This window comes from Cydia strobilella, chromosome 3 (genome assembly GCF_947568885.1).
Source record: "Cydia strobilella chromosome 3, ilCydStro3.1, whole genome shotgun sequence".
Taxonomy (NCBI): Eukaryota; Metazoa; Arthropoda; class Insecta; order Lepidoptera; family Tortricidae; genus Cydia; species Cydia strobilella.
Window position 1 is genome coordinate 3,348,659 of NC_086043.1, and position 14,615 is coordinate 3,363,273.

The 14,615-nt window shown below is 38.5% G+C and overlaps 2 protein-coding genes across 2 annotated transcripts; one reads left to right on the forward strand and one right to left on the reverse strand.

Moving 5' to 3' along the window:
* Nucleotides 1-5,077, forward strand: LOC134756192 (17-beta-hydroxysteroid dehydrogenase 13-like). The gene is made up of 7 exons (XM_063693019.1): nt 1-51; nt 695-833; nt 1,338-1,489; nt 2,074-2,251; nt 2,830-3,015; nt 3,910-4,092; nt 4,997-5,077. Coding segments are annotated over exons 1-7 (921 nt in total). The 5' UTR covers nt 1-49.
* A 413-nt stretch (nt 5,078-5,490) lies between these two features.
* Nucleotides 5,491-14,391, reverse strand: LOC134756193 (calaxin). Its single transcript, XM_063693021.1, is given in 5 exon segments — nt 5,491-5,593; nt 5,869-5,991; nt 6,203-6,462; nt 8,962-9,061; nt 14,181-14,391. Coding segments are annotated over 5 exon segments (789 nt in total). The 5' UTR covers nt 14,384-14,391.
* Nucleotides 14,392-14,615: the final 224 nt, after the last annotated feature.

Genomic DNA, 14,615 nt, shown 5'->3' on the forward strand with positions numbered 1-14,615 from the left:
GCTTAGGTACAGACTAGTGTATTTAGACCGGCTAAATAGAAATACGAAAATGTAAGTACTTGTTTATTTATTATTTTTTATTGCTGAAGACAGGCTATTCTATCTATACTCACCGAGTTTTATTTTATGACGGCGTACCAAGTATGAAAAAACCCGGCCAAGTGCGAGTCGGACTCGTGCACGAAGTGTTCCGTACCATTACGCATAAAACGGCAAAAAATAAATAAATAAATAAACGTTTATTCAAAGATCTTACTTACAACTAAATACATATTTTCTTCTGCCAAACCGCACAGTAGTTTGTTGGCAGACGAGCCTCCTTTGCGTTTGTGTTAGCTGTTGATATGTAACTTAACTTTATCTTAAACCTAAACTTACCTACTTAACCCTTTACTGCATGCGCAGCCTTATATGGTTGTTATGTTATGTTAAAATCGAGTTTGTTGTATGGGAGCCTTAAATATTTATTTTATTCTGTTTTTAATATTTGTTGTTATAGCGCTGAAATTTCAACTGTCTAGCTAATCAAGGTTCATGAGATACTGGTGACAGACAGACAGCGGAGTCTTATAGGGTTCTGTTTTTAACGTTTGGGTACGGAACCCAAAAAAAGACAACACTACACAACATACCAAAGTCACGTTCTTCCAGTTAGGTATATTAGTAATATAATAAAGTTGTGTACTGTTTTCAGGGCTGACTTCGTAGAGGTCGCTATGGTAGTCATCGAGCTGATCTGGACGCTGATCAAGATGAACGTGGAGAACATCCGCTGTATCTACAAGACGTTCGTGCCTCTTGAACCTAAGGACATTCATGGAGAAATCACTCTAGTAAGTGTCTTTAGGGAATCCCCTCCTGATATTCAAACAAGGGGTACACCGAGCGGATGCTGCCCTTGCCCGTATCATGACTATCATGAGAACTACGCAAATGCTAATTAATATACTACCTAACAAAATGGTATGCAATTTTTTCCGTCTGGCGGCGACGCCCCTACAAAAAGCGACATCTAGAATGGCTCATGAGCAACACCGGTGTGAGGGCTCAGGGTAGAGGTGTCACTGGACTTTAAACATATCCCCTCGTATGCTTAGATTGTACCTACCAAGAATGCTGGCGGCATTTCGTCGTTGTATCGCAATGCTGATACGTTGTGCGAGGAAACCGCCAGCTCTTACATTTTCACATCTACCTTCGAGAACGCAGCTCTCGCGACACAACTCTGGACGGCCAGAGGCAAAGAAACCTTCTGGTGATGGTTTCTCTTTTGTACACTTCAATTTTCTTTAAGCATAAGCGTCATTCTAGACTTGTGATACTGACTGGTTTTTCAGATCACCGGCGCTGGTCACGGGATGGGCCGAGAGATGGCACTACGGTTCGCTAAGCTGGGCGCCATAGTGGTGTGCGTAGATATCAACGCCAAAGGCAACGAGAAGACTGTTCAGGCGATCAAGGATAATGGAGGGAAAGCGCATAGATACGAGTAAGTTGTGTTTTGCAAATCCGAGTAAATGATGGTATAGTGGGAGCCTATTAGACATGAGTTGACCAGACCCCCGGATTCTATACAAATACAATATAACTACTTATCTAATGTGGCTTAGTATTGTATTCTATTTTATATTATAGTATTCTATTTTTATTGTTTCTTGTGTGTTGGGTTTTTTATTGTTTAGTGTAAGTTTTGACACTGTAAGTTGACTTATATTTTGGATTTGTAAGTTTACCTACTTACTCTTATTCTAACTGTGTTGACAATCCTTATTGGAGCTATAATATTATTTCATTAGCATTCTTGTTATTTTCATTTTTATTTTGACGATCATGATAGAAATTGTAATATTTTTGACATTAATGCAAACTTATAATGTAATTGTCTTTCATGAAATAAATCATCTAATCTAATCTAATCTATTCAACTGCAAAAAAAGGCAATATCAGGAATTATTAGATAAACGAAAAAAAAATGGCTTGGAGATAATAATAATAAGTAGGGCTCGTCTACTGATTACGAGCATTTTCTACAAAAAATCCTATATCTATGTACCAAATTCATTGGTATTTCAGATGTGACGTGACAGACCGCGCCGCGGTCTTCAGTCTCGCCGAGAAAATCACTAAAGAGGTTGGAGAAGTAACCATCCTGGTGAATAACGCTGGCATCATGCCCAGTAACCCCATACTGGAGTGGACAGAACAGAAAATTCGTTCCACTATTGATATTAACATCACCGCTAACCTCTGGGTAAGAGATTTGGTCAATGTTTCATTGTGTGCGACGACTAGAAGGATTCAGCTATCGAGGATTCACTGTTTTATCATGACAAAGATCAATGAGCTTTTTAAAGTAACTGTCAACGCTTGTTGGCAGTTACTATAAAAAGCTCGTATCTTGTAATGTCATGTCTGTTATGCGAGACGTTTGCATTATACTGCAAAATTACTTATTGGACTATAGTACGACAAGTAATTGTAGAAAATAAATGAGGTCGCCACTTCCTACGTACACCTAACTGACACATTTTTGACGTAAAATGCTTAAACATGGCAACAATTTAGTAGGTATGAATTTTTTTTTAGTTCCATTTTATTTAATTTCTACTCTTTTATGTCGCACTATACATTGCTGCTCGGTAAATTTAAAAAAAATAATTACGGGGTCATAATTAAGTGTAACTTAAAAAATAAAACTTCATCTATAATGATTACACGGGTGAATTCTATATAGTTTAATTTATTGCCCGTATTGGATTTACACGGATTTACACACTGTTTGTGAGCGTAGGTGCTCTATAGATGGGTGCATAGTTTTTTTTAACCCAGATGATCCAAGCCTTCCTGCCAGCGATGAAGAAGCTCAATCACGGACACATAGTGGCCATGTCGTCCATGGCCGGCCTCATGGGCTTCAAGAACCTGGTCCCGTACTGCGGGACCAAGTACGCCGTGCGGGGGATCATGGAGGCTTTGGAAAACGAGTTGCATGATGAGAGCGATGGCAAGAGCAATGTAAGTTCCTTGTTTATTGATGTATAGTTTTACACTTGATATTAACAATATTAGGCAACGGGCGTGGCTTGTCTCATGGGTTTTAAGAACCTGGTCCCGTACTGCGGGACCAAGTACGCCGTGCGGGGGATCATGGAGGCTTTGGAAAACGAGTTGCATGATGAGAGCGATGGCAAGTTCCTTGTTTATTGATGTATAGTTTTGAACTTGACTTTAACAATATTAGTCAATATATGTATGGTATGGTATGTATGGCTTGTCTCACGGGCTTTAAGAACCTGGTCCCGTACAGCGTGACCAAGTAAGCCGTTCGAGGGATCATGGAGATTTTGGAAATTGAGTTGCATGATGAGAGTGAGGGCAAGAGGGTGAGAGCAATGTGAGTTCCTCATTAATTAGTATTTACTACGTTTATCGCGTATTTCACGTACTAAACATAGTCATTGCAGAAAACAATATGTATAAATACATACAAGTTAATGCCGTGGTAAGTTAAAACCTAATCTCCAAGACAGCGAATAGGTACGTGGCGTACATGTAAGTAAACATATTTTCTCTATTGGTCTGTGCCAAAATGATGTTTTATGGTTTATTGAATACTTGCCCTTGTCAATTAGCAAAAAAGGAGAATCTTCAACAGTCTAACCTTCCTCTTGAATCACTCTATCCAGAAAGACGTAGAAATGGTTATAACAGAGGTACTTATTATGCCTAACAACAGAAAAACTTCAAAAAACTGAATACGTTTTACGGGCGTTTTAATCTCTGTCTAGTTATAGCCTTCATGTGACATTAAAATTACCTTTTATGGGTGATGGCATCCTTAATTTTCCTTTTTTCAATTTGTGAAGTTTCCAAATATAAAAGTTTACTTCACTATTAAAATTCTCCCAGATCAAATTCACCACCATCTGCCCCTACATGGTGAACACGGGTCTATGCAAGAACCCCAGCATCCGCTTCCAGAACCTGATGAAGATGGTGGAGCCAGGAGAAGCTGCGGACATGATCATCGATGCTGTACGACGGGATAAATATGAAGTCACGTTACCTAACATCATGCATTACAGTAATAGGGTAAGTATTCTTCGAGGGCCATCTATCCAAGTACCTGAAAAAAGGAAATTAGGTCGCCCTAGCACATAGCCAGAAGATGGAGTTAGCCACGCAGGACTGTAACCAATCGGAGTTCCTTTTTTTATGATATAGGAGGCAAACGAGCAGACGGATCACCTGATGGTAAGCGATTACCGCCGCCCATGGACACCCGCAACACCAGAGGGGTTGTAAGTGCCTTTTGAGAGCCCTATGTCCCTGATGATGCATTAGGACACTATCATCATCTTCGAAGGTACACAGTCGCTCATTGGCTCACTTGCAAGCATGATGGTTGACACAGAACTATGCTAGAACCTCAGCATCTCATCAGCGTTTTCAGAACCTGATGAAGATAGTGGAACCAGGAGGAGCTGAATAAGGAAATTAGGTCGCCCTCGCACATCGCCAGAAGTTGAAGTTGGCTACGCCGGACTGTGACCAATGGGAGTTTCCTTTGAGGGCTCTATGCCTCTGATGATGGATAATAATCAACTTTATTTATAGATGTCGCGGGCCGAATCTAGTAATTTATAAAATGTATCCAAATTTTTTGTATCATGCATAACTTTAGTAATAGGGGGTATTAGTGCAATGTTCTGCCACCAGAGTGCAGCACTAGCCTCTTTAGCTTTTTGACAAGTTTTCAGAGATAATAAAATATGACATTATTGCATCAAGGCGGTTTGTTTACAAAGGACCTATCGGGAAATGAGAATCTAAAATTTCGTTATCTGCCTCTTTATCGCTCGAATGAGCAAGTGACAGAGATGTTGATAACGAAATTTCGATTTTCTTGTTTCACGATAGACCTGAGATTGTGGTAGTAGCAAGGCCGAGTTTCGCGTAATATTCCCTATTATTTAGCATTGTTTTTTCTTGCCAGTTCCTTGTCCGCCTGATCTCCCCTTCCGCTGCCAGGATCACAAACAAATTCTTCGGCGTCTCCGTGGAGCCTCACGACTGATTTTACGATTTCACGATTGATTACTTTAATAAAAAAAAAAAAAAAAAAACATTTATTCTGGCGAAATAAACCCTATTTTACATTTTCTTATTCAGCCAAACTGCAAGACAGTTTGTTGGCAGAGGGTTATTTATTTACTCCAAGATATCATATTGAAATAAAGTATTTTTTATAGTTTCATTATGCCATATGTTTAAATTTAATCATCCCTTTTAAAGCGCAAATAATCGCATGTAAACGATGAAATTTATTATTTCGAGTCAAGCCTTTCTGTAATGTGGCAATACCTAAATCTTTTTCCGCTTCGCGATATCTTATTATAAACTCCGGTTCATTTTTGAATAATATTTATAGCATGAGAAAATACAATTCTAAAACAAATTGTAACATATAGTCCTTATTATACTATTATTTCACTTAGTGACTAGTGTTCTAAGAAAGGCAGCCGAATGTCACTTGGAAGGCAGGCACTGTCCGAAGGCTTCTAACAAAAGGGGCTCTTGCTCCACCGCTTGTCTGAAAAAAACAAATGCCTACATAAATATTGGTTCTTGGTATTTTTGGTTAGCTCGGCCCCTGATCCCAAGATTTAGTGCAGGTAATGCATGGTATTTATCGACTGACGCTAGACCGTCCAGCCGTCAAGGGAAACTAAATAGGACATAATTGAGATTCGTCGGGGCCACAACTTTTTTTTTAAATTAAGAGCGTCGACATTTGCAAAAAGTCAAAAACTAGGTGTCAGAGAAAAAAAACAGGCCTTATCTAAATATACTTATTAGAAAACTAACTTGTAATCCTCGAAGGACACCCTGCCGTCTCTGTCAACGTCCAGTTTTTTAAGAACCAGTTCCACAAGGTCTCTCACTCCCTCGTCCGGGTCTTCGTCCCCTGGCTGCTTCAAGAGTGAGTTTCTGAAATATCAAATTTATATACATCATAATTTCATAGAAGTTTGACGTTTAAAATAACGCACTGCGTATGCTATCAAAATCGCTGCAGACTTTTCTTGGTCTACCTCTAGCATCTTAACGCTTTCTTGGTCGCATCCTAAAGAAGCCCGGGGCCCGGGTACTCATGACAACTGAAACCAATAATTTATTGGGAATTATCTCATATACTTACTTCAACAGTAAAAACATCTCGTCCTTTGTAATCCAGCCATCTCCATTAACATCATAAACCGCAAAGCAGTGCATTCTTCTCTCATCCTCAGTCCCCCTTAGCAGTCGGCTCAAACCTTTAGCCCAGGCTTCAAATTTTATGGCACCCTCGCCCCCTGAAGGGCGCTCCCAAGTCACCCAGATTCTCTCCAAGATGGCTTCTTCGGTTACTAGGTCGAACGTGTTGTGCATTACGTCGCGGAAGGTGCTCTGGTCTATGCCCTGTAAAATAAGACATTGAAAATTAAATGGTTTACTCACAAAGCCCTTTCATTTGGTACCCCACGTGGGCCACATGGTATGGTCTAAAAGAAAAATAAAAAAAAGTTTGTACTGCCAACTTTATGACGAGCAGAGCGCGACAGCAACTACCCCCAAGTGGTTTCGACTGTCCGCCGTTTTCGTCATCACGTCATCTCTTATCACTTATCATTTATCAAGAAATTATTAGATTAAATTTGTGTTACCGCATGTCCATTTGACATTGGCCTACCAAACTAACTACTAATGAGTTTTAGTACCAATTCAATTAAATTGAAATCAAGGTAAGTATAGTAACTAGTCACTAGTCCATTAACGAAATTTGATGCCATTTCTTTATTGATTCGTAATGTAATGATACCCACTGTATGTAACTTGATACGATATAAAAGGTGAGTTTTGAACTCGATCGTTCTAACTAACAGCACAGAATAACTAATAGCATAGAGTAACTTATACTAGAGCGGTACTGTCATAGTAAATTCACTGCCATCTGTCGACACACTTTAAAACTAAAAATAAATATTTATAAAAATACGATAAAATGTATTTAAATATAGATAAATGATTTTTTTTTATTTGCATTAATTATTTTTATGATTTTGACCCATGTTCTTTCACTGATATGCGTTAAAATTGTTAAATAACAAACGAAACCGTCAACGCCATCTATACGACTGTAGGCCAAAACTAGTAGCACCCTCTGAACGAGAATCAAATTTTCTTGATTTTCGAGGCACGTTTTTTCCTTAGACTGTATCCATCTATTACGGAGTTATATCTATCTTTGCTAATAGTACTACCGCTAACAGAACGATCAATGTCACGTCACGCGATTGTCACTAACTTTTTGTTCAGTTAACTGGGCGATATTGCGTAGCGTACCCCTAGCAGTCCTAGCATGATACGGTTATCGCTCTAAGTACTGTGTAAACATTATATCTCTCTCGTAAGAAATACATAGCGTCGCGTAAGTGGCACTGCTTTCAGAGCACGTTGTGCATCTTCGCTGATGCAAATTCATTATTGCTACTAGGTATCTAATGTCAAATCAATTATTATATATGGAATAGTATTATATAATCTGTGATATGGATAAACGACTCAAATAAATAAACTTTAGGCAAAGTTTGAATGCAAATTATTTTTTACCACACCAGCTGGTAAAGGCTCTCTTGATTGTTCAAAAACTGATAAGAAAGTTGCAGTTTGTGTGAGGCAAAGTAATCAAATGTAAATTTTGAGTTGTTTTCTTATGTTTGCTGGTAGAATTGACTTTTTAATAATGATTTTGAATGATAAATATTTAATAACATTCATTTTGAATCGATTTGCCTTGATTTTGTTTGATATTTTATATTTTCCTTGTGTTGGTGTGGTGAAAATGTTTGTATTTCACTCGGTGGCAAAATTTGTTTAACCCTCGTGGGCCTCGTGCCTTGAAACCGTCGCAACGCTCAAGATTCCATTTTTTGAACTACACGCTACGCTCGTGGTTCAATTTTGGAAACTTTCGCTTGCTCGGGTATCAATGCACGAGAGGTTAAACAACAACTTTGCGCCCTTGTTAAACAATAGTTATTTACGATACAAGTGCGGAAAAGAGGAAATTCGAAACGAGTGGCGATAAATTAAAACACGACCGCAGGGAGTGTTTTAAATCGACACGAGCTGCGAATTACCTATTCGCACGTGTATCGTACAACGTTTTACAGTACATATGGCCCTTTAAACTTTCGACATATGCACGAAAAGTACTCTTTACGCACTAGTGCGAGAAAGTAGCACCATATGTACTGTAAATAACTATTTGTTCTCCGTGCGGAAAGCGTCAACTTTCGGCACGCTAATCTAACCCTCAGATCACAATTAACCCTAGGTTTGTAATATACTATTTTCGCTTTGTTCCTGACGATATTTTAGACCTTGTCTATAACCTAAAAGTCTACATAATAAGAAATTAAGTAAGCCCCCTTTTGATATAAAGGCTTAGTGCGTCTTACAAATATCTTACGTATGCACACAAGCTCTGAGTAATTGCTGCACCGCCTGCACCACCAATCTAGCCTTTGCTCAAAAGTCTTAAGCTCCGACCTAGGTTGCGTGCCAGCGTCGAGGTCGCCATCTAAATAGGGGGCAATAAGATCATAGGAAAATTTCCGTTTCAGGTTTTTCCTGTAATGATAAACGTTTTTATTTTTTAAGTACTTATTTGATTCCGTAGCTCAGATTCAATGTTTCATGTTTTTAATTTATCACGAGCAGTGTGTTTACATGCGATTCTTTAAGCTGGATTATCTCGAAAATCACGAAGCTTTCACTAGGCATCTATAAGTCATTTTTCTGGTGCTTTGTCGGTAGTTAGAAGGTTGTCCGTTAATTACCGGACACCCGGTATACGTATAGCGTTCAATCGTCAGATGGACAGTGACGTCAGCGTTAAACGCATCTTTAACTTACGTCGGTCTTCGGGGCTGGTTGGCCAATGCCGGCAGGTGCTGCGGATTGCGCGGCTGTCACCAGGTTCCGGTACATAGTGTACAACGCTTCCAGCTCGTACCTGCATATATACATCCAAATAAACAAAAACTCCAATCTGCAATGGAGTGGCTTCATACAAGGCAAAACATCTTGGATCCCCGAGAGATCTCCCCGAGGTCTTAATCATCATCAAAGATTTAATAGCATATTCCTTAAGATTCCACCTCTTTCACGCAAAATAGGGCAGGCGTCTAGTTGCGGAAATCTGCTCGTGATACAACATAAAACAATATAGCCTGGCAAACATACTTGTTAGTAGAAAAAGGCTCGAAATTCAAGAGCCATATGAGAGAACGAACCCTCACGCCTACATTTTTTTGCCGTGTTTTTTAATTGACAAATTGGTTTGCCAGCCTACGTAAAAATGATTAAAGTAACACTGTGGTGAAATAAAATACGTACTTAGTCATTTTCTGACATCGACTGTTCATAAAATACATGGGTAGTCAGATCAAGCTAAGTCGGTGGCGACATTGATAGATAGCACAGACTGAGCATTAAGTGCTAGAACTTACTTGTTAAAATTAGTGCACTTGTGCAAAGTTTCGAGCGTCTTTTCCTTAAGTTTGCGATAAGGCATGGTGGCGCGCGATCGACCGACTCGGCCTACAAAGATCGAGCAACTGAAATACTACAAGTGATGTGCTGAATCTATACATATAATAAAGCGGAAGAGGGTCGAAAGTCTGTACATGGAAAATATTCGAAAAAAAATTGGCTGGGAATACTTAGAATCGATAACAGAACACATTCCAACAGTTTTTAGAATTTTTGTCTGTTTATCTGTTTGTCTGTTTATCTGTTTGTCTGTTTATTTGACCGCGCTACAAATGAAAATGGCTGAACGGATTTTGATGCAAACTTTACTAATCTGTCGAAATAATCCACGGCCAGGTTATAGGCTATAAAAATTTGAGAAATTTTACCCCTAAGGGGGTTAAAAAGGGGATGAAAGTTTGTATGGAGTTCAAGATTTATATTAAGCTAGCAATTTGAAACTTCGTAAGAAGATATATGATTGAAATACAAGAAAACTAATTTCAGCGTTTTTGAAAATTCATCCCCTAAGGAGGTGAAATAGAGGTTGAAAATTTGTATGGAGTTCAATTTTTTTTTTGGTGTTACTGGAAACTTTGTATAATGGGCATATTATTATAATACAGGAAAAGTGATTTTAGCGTTTTCAAGAATTCGTCCCCTAACAGGGTTAAAAGGGGGTTGTAAGTTTGAATCCATTACAAATGCTTTGAAACTTCTTAAAAAGGTATGATAGACGATTACAAAAAAACTAATTTTGACGTTTTTGGAAATTTAACCCCTCAGGGGGTTGAAAAGGGGATGAAAGTTTATCTTGGGGTGCAAATTTTATTTTAAGCCAGGAACTTAAAACTTCTCAAAACGTTAATTATATTAAAAAGCACGAAAATTTTATTCAGCGTTTTTAAAAATTCATCCCCCCGGTGGTGAAAAAGGGGTTAAAAACTTTATCTTGATAACTATATCATTTTAGCTACTAGGACAAGTTAGGTATCGTTTTTGTATTAAATCGGGTATGCCGAATTCATTTATGATATCAAAATGAAACCATTCCCGAGTGAAAACACAAAAAATATGCATAAAACTTTTTTTAATTTCTCTTTACGCTTATACCGCTAAACCGATTTAGATAAAATTTGGTATAGAGATAGTTTGAGTCCCGTGGAAGAACATAGGGTAGTTTTTATCCAAAAAATGGAGACTGCGTTTGCATGGAGAAGCGGCCGTGCCCTTTCCTCTTAATAATGGTCACGAAGGTGGCTACTTTAAAAAAAAAACATTTTTCAGTAAATGTCAAACGATTCGGGACTTATACGCGTTACCATGCCTTCCCGAAAAAAATCGAATCTTTCGCGAAAGTCTCGCAATGCATTGCGGCCACAAGGGGCACGGTGTCAGGAGTCTGAGAAAAACCACGGTGAGAGACTCAGTGGCGCTCTAGCCAGGCAGGTCGCTTCGCTTTCGGCTGAAACGGCAAGCCAGCGCGAGTTCGATTGTGATATTTGTGATCCCAAATACATCGTACGTAATACATATGTAGGCGCAGATCCTGACGGAGTGTGGCGCCGGAGAAGCCGTGTTCATCCCGCGTATCCCCCTCATTCCGAGCAACTTCCCGTTCCGCTTCAAGCGCCTATACAGGTCCCCGTGAGCGTCTGCTTCGCTATGACCATCAACAAGTCGTAGGGGCAGATGCATTTCCCACTCCGAAAACAAAAAAAAGGGGCAGACGCTGCCCGCCGCCGGCGTCATGCTTAGACTGATTTGACTGGAGGACCGATTTGGATGACATGATTTTGATGGGAACACCCAAATATTCCGAAATACGTTTTTCCGATTTTTATAACCACGACTTTCATAATCCCGATTATTTATAAGTCCGAAATATCAAAATTACGATTTTTAAAAACACGATGGAATAAAATCACGAATGTGCTATTTCCGAAAACTTTAAATCCGATTGTCACTTGACTGCAAGCTTAAAGTTCCGATTTTACACTTTTCCCAAAATATTTTTTTTTCCGAATTCCTAAATTCCGAAAAATCATTGTCCGATCGGAAATAAAACAATTCGGTATTCAGAAATTCGGTTTTTTACAAGATCGGAAAAATGAAGTCCGTGATATTCAAATGAAGACTCACGTTTTAGTAATTATTACGGGTACCTGTCGTGCCGCGTCATGTTAAATTCGGCATAAAATATTTTTGGCTTAAAAATTCGGCATAAATAAATTAGACAGAACTGCGAACCCGAACTGTTGCTAGAAGTGGGTTAGGTTAGGTTAGAACTGCGACCCCCAAGAAAACGAACTGTTGCCAGAAGTGGGTTTGGTTAGGTTAGAATTGCGACCCCCCAAGAAAACGAACTGTTGCCAAAAAAGTGGAAATTTAAAAATTGGGATATTTAAAATAGGAATCACGTTAATTCGGAATAAGGGCAATTCCGAATTCGTGATTTTGAAAATCGTAAATGTTAAATTCGGTGTTTGCCACCATCGGAATTGTTATAGTCGGAATTATGTAGTTCGGAATTTACAAAATTCGGCTTTTTGGGTTTTCGGAAACATAAATCTTCGTGATTTTCATCATTCGTAATTATGACAGTCGGAATTTTGATGGGTCGAGCATTTAAAAATCGGAATGATAAAATTCGACATTCTAAAATTCGGAATAAAATCTTTCGGAAATATGTAGTGTACCCGATTTGGATAGGTACAGTCAAGGACGTAAAAATACAAAAATGGTACTGTATCGTTCGATATACACCTACTACTCTATGCCGTTTAAATCACGTCAAATATTTGAATAAGGGCAAAAAAAAAAACATTTTGGACTGTAATTTTATTTAGTGGTAGCAAAGAGGATATAATATTATAGAGCGGTGCTGTCATAGTAAATTTTGTAACCACAGTAAATTCACTGCCATCTATCGACACACTTTAAAACTAAACATGAAGATTTATAAAAATACGACAAAATGTATTTAAATAAGGATAAATGATTTTTTTTTATTTGCATTAATTATTTTTATTATTTTGACCCATGTTCTTTCACTGATATGCGTTAAAATTGTTAAATAATAACTAACGAAACCGTTAACGCCCTCTATACGAGAGTAGGCAAAAGGTAGTAGCGACATCTGATCGAGAATCAAATTTTCGTGATTTTCGAGGCACGTTTTTTCCTTAGACTGTATCCATCTATTACGGAGTTATATCTATCTTTGGTGGTAGGTACCTAATTGTAAAATATTTTATCTGGACTACAGTCCTCTAGCGTATCCATCTGTCAACTTTACTTTAAGTTCCGTCTCCAGGGGACAGGGAGATAAATTAGGGGTGGGTGAATTAGCCGCTTACTGACAGAGACCGAATTCCACGCAGGCGAAGCCGCGGGCACAGCTAGTGTATAATAGTGGGAATGCGCGGGAAAGGTGCTACTGTGAGTGTGAAAGAAGTGGACTGGCAACTTACTTAAGTTACTGTCGTTACTGAAGTGCTTAAATAATAAGCGTATTGAAATAACTGGATTTAAATTTAAAATAAAATTTGCAAATATGTGACTATGTGTCACAAGGAAATGGAAGAGGTGATAATGAAATTTGGGTGACGTGGCTAGTTTACAAATAAAAGTTTAAAAATAAAAATAAAATCGTTTTTTGCGTACCATAAAATATCTAATATTTACGTCATGTCAAAAAACCGGACTCGCCCACTGAGGGTTCCGTAGAAATGTAACTTTTTTTTACAAATTTGTACTTATGAGATTTTTTCTTGCACTTGTAGTGTAAGACGATATTACTTGCCAAATTTCATAGTTCTAGGGAAGTAACCTGTAAATTTTGATTCTCTTGATAGTGTCGATATCTACGTTTTTTTCGGCATATACGGCCGTATCTTTTTTTACGTTAACTTAGAAGGTTGATTTTTGTGCAGCTTCAAGGGACCGTAGAGCGGAGTATATGTTTTAATGTTTTAATATGGTTTTAATTTCAACTCAATACCTCCACGCGTTCCTGAGATAAAGGGGTCTTGACAGACAGACGGACGGACGGACGGACGGACACGCAACAAAGTGATCCTATAAGGGTTCCGTTTTTTCTTTTCGCACAGACTCTAGTACTTACTTATGTTTCGGTGAGCCTACTTATTAAAACCATTAATCAATAGTTTTCCAACTGTTTTTTTAAGAAGAAACTTCTACAACTGAAAGGTACACGAAAAAAATATGTCACGTCTTTCGGAAAATATTATTTTGATGCCAAAACGCAGAGCTTTTAATTTAATATTACCTACTTACATCTATACATGAGTACACACTTACACAGTTACCGGTATATTACTAATTAACATAACTTTTTACTTTAAAAAACATATTTGTTTTCAACTTTAATAATGTGATAACTCAAAATGTTACTAAAGTGACTAGACATGTTCTTTCCGTGAATCCTTCAACTTGTCGCTTTTAACCAGAGGATTGGAGATTTCCTGCATCCATCAGCTGAGTGGACACAGGCATTACAGGCAGGTTAGGATTGCGACTCACTATTGGAGGTGAAGTCGTCCTTACCGCAGCTCAGCTGATTCTTAGAAGAAACTTACTTGTTAAACTTAGTGTTTTTAAGCAGAGCATCGAATACTTTCTGCGGCGGCTTGGCCCCAAGCACAGGTTTAGGCTTGCGCCTCACTACTGGTGGTGAAGAAGCCTTCCTTGCCGCCGCGGCTCGGCCTGCGCTGAGAAAGATCTTCACGCCGCGGAGCGCGATGCAGCTCGCAGCCATGCTTATTTGCTTGTGTTCTGTCATTTTCTGCAAGAAAATATTAGAAATTTGGAGAGCCTAGACAGTGACCAATATATGGACCAGTTATTTTGAGTACAACATTGTTAAATTGTTGGTTCAGGTGTACAACTAAACTACTTTTTAATCAAGACTTAGACAGTTGCGCGAAACAGTTATTTGTTTTTCAAGGGGGCAAAGTTGTTTAATCCATAGTGCTATACGAGTAGATACCCAAGCAAAAGTTTCCAAATTCAAC

Excerpts from the sequence above, each read along its gene's own strand:
- LOC134756192 (XM_063693019.1), top strand. Across the intron at positions 2,252-2,829 it reads ACATCACCGCTAACCTCTGG|ATGATCCAAGCCTTCCTGCC; the intron begins GTAAGAGATTTG and ends TTTTTAACCCAG. Across the intron at positions 4,093-4,996 it reads TCATGCATTACAGTAATAGG|TTCCTTGTCCGCCTGATCTC; the intron begins GTAAGTATTCTT and ends TTTTCTTGCCAG.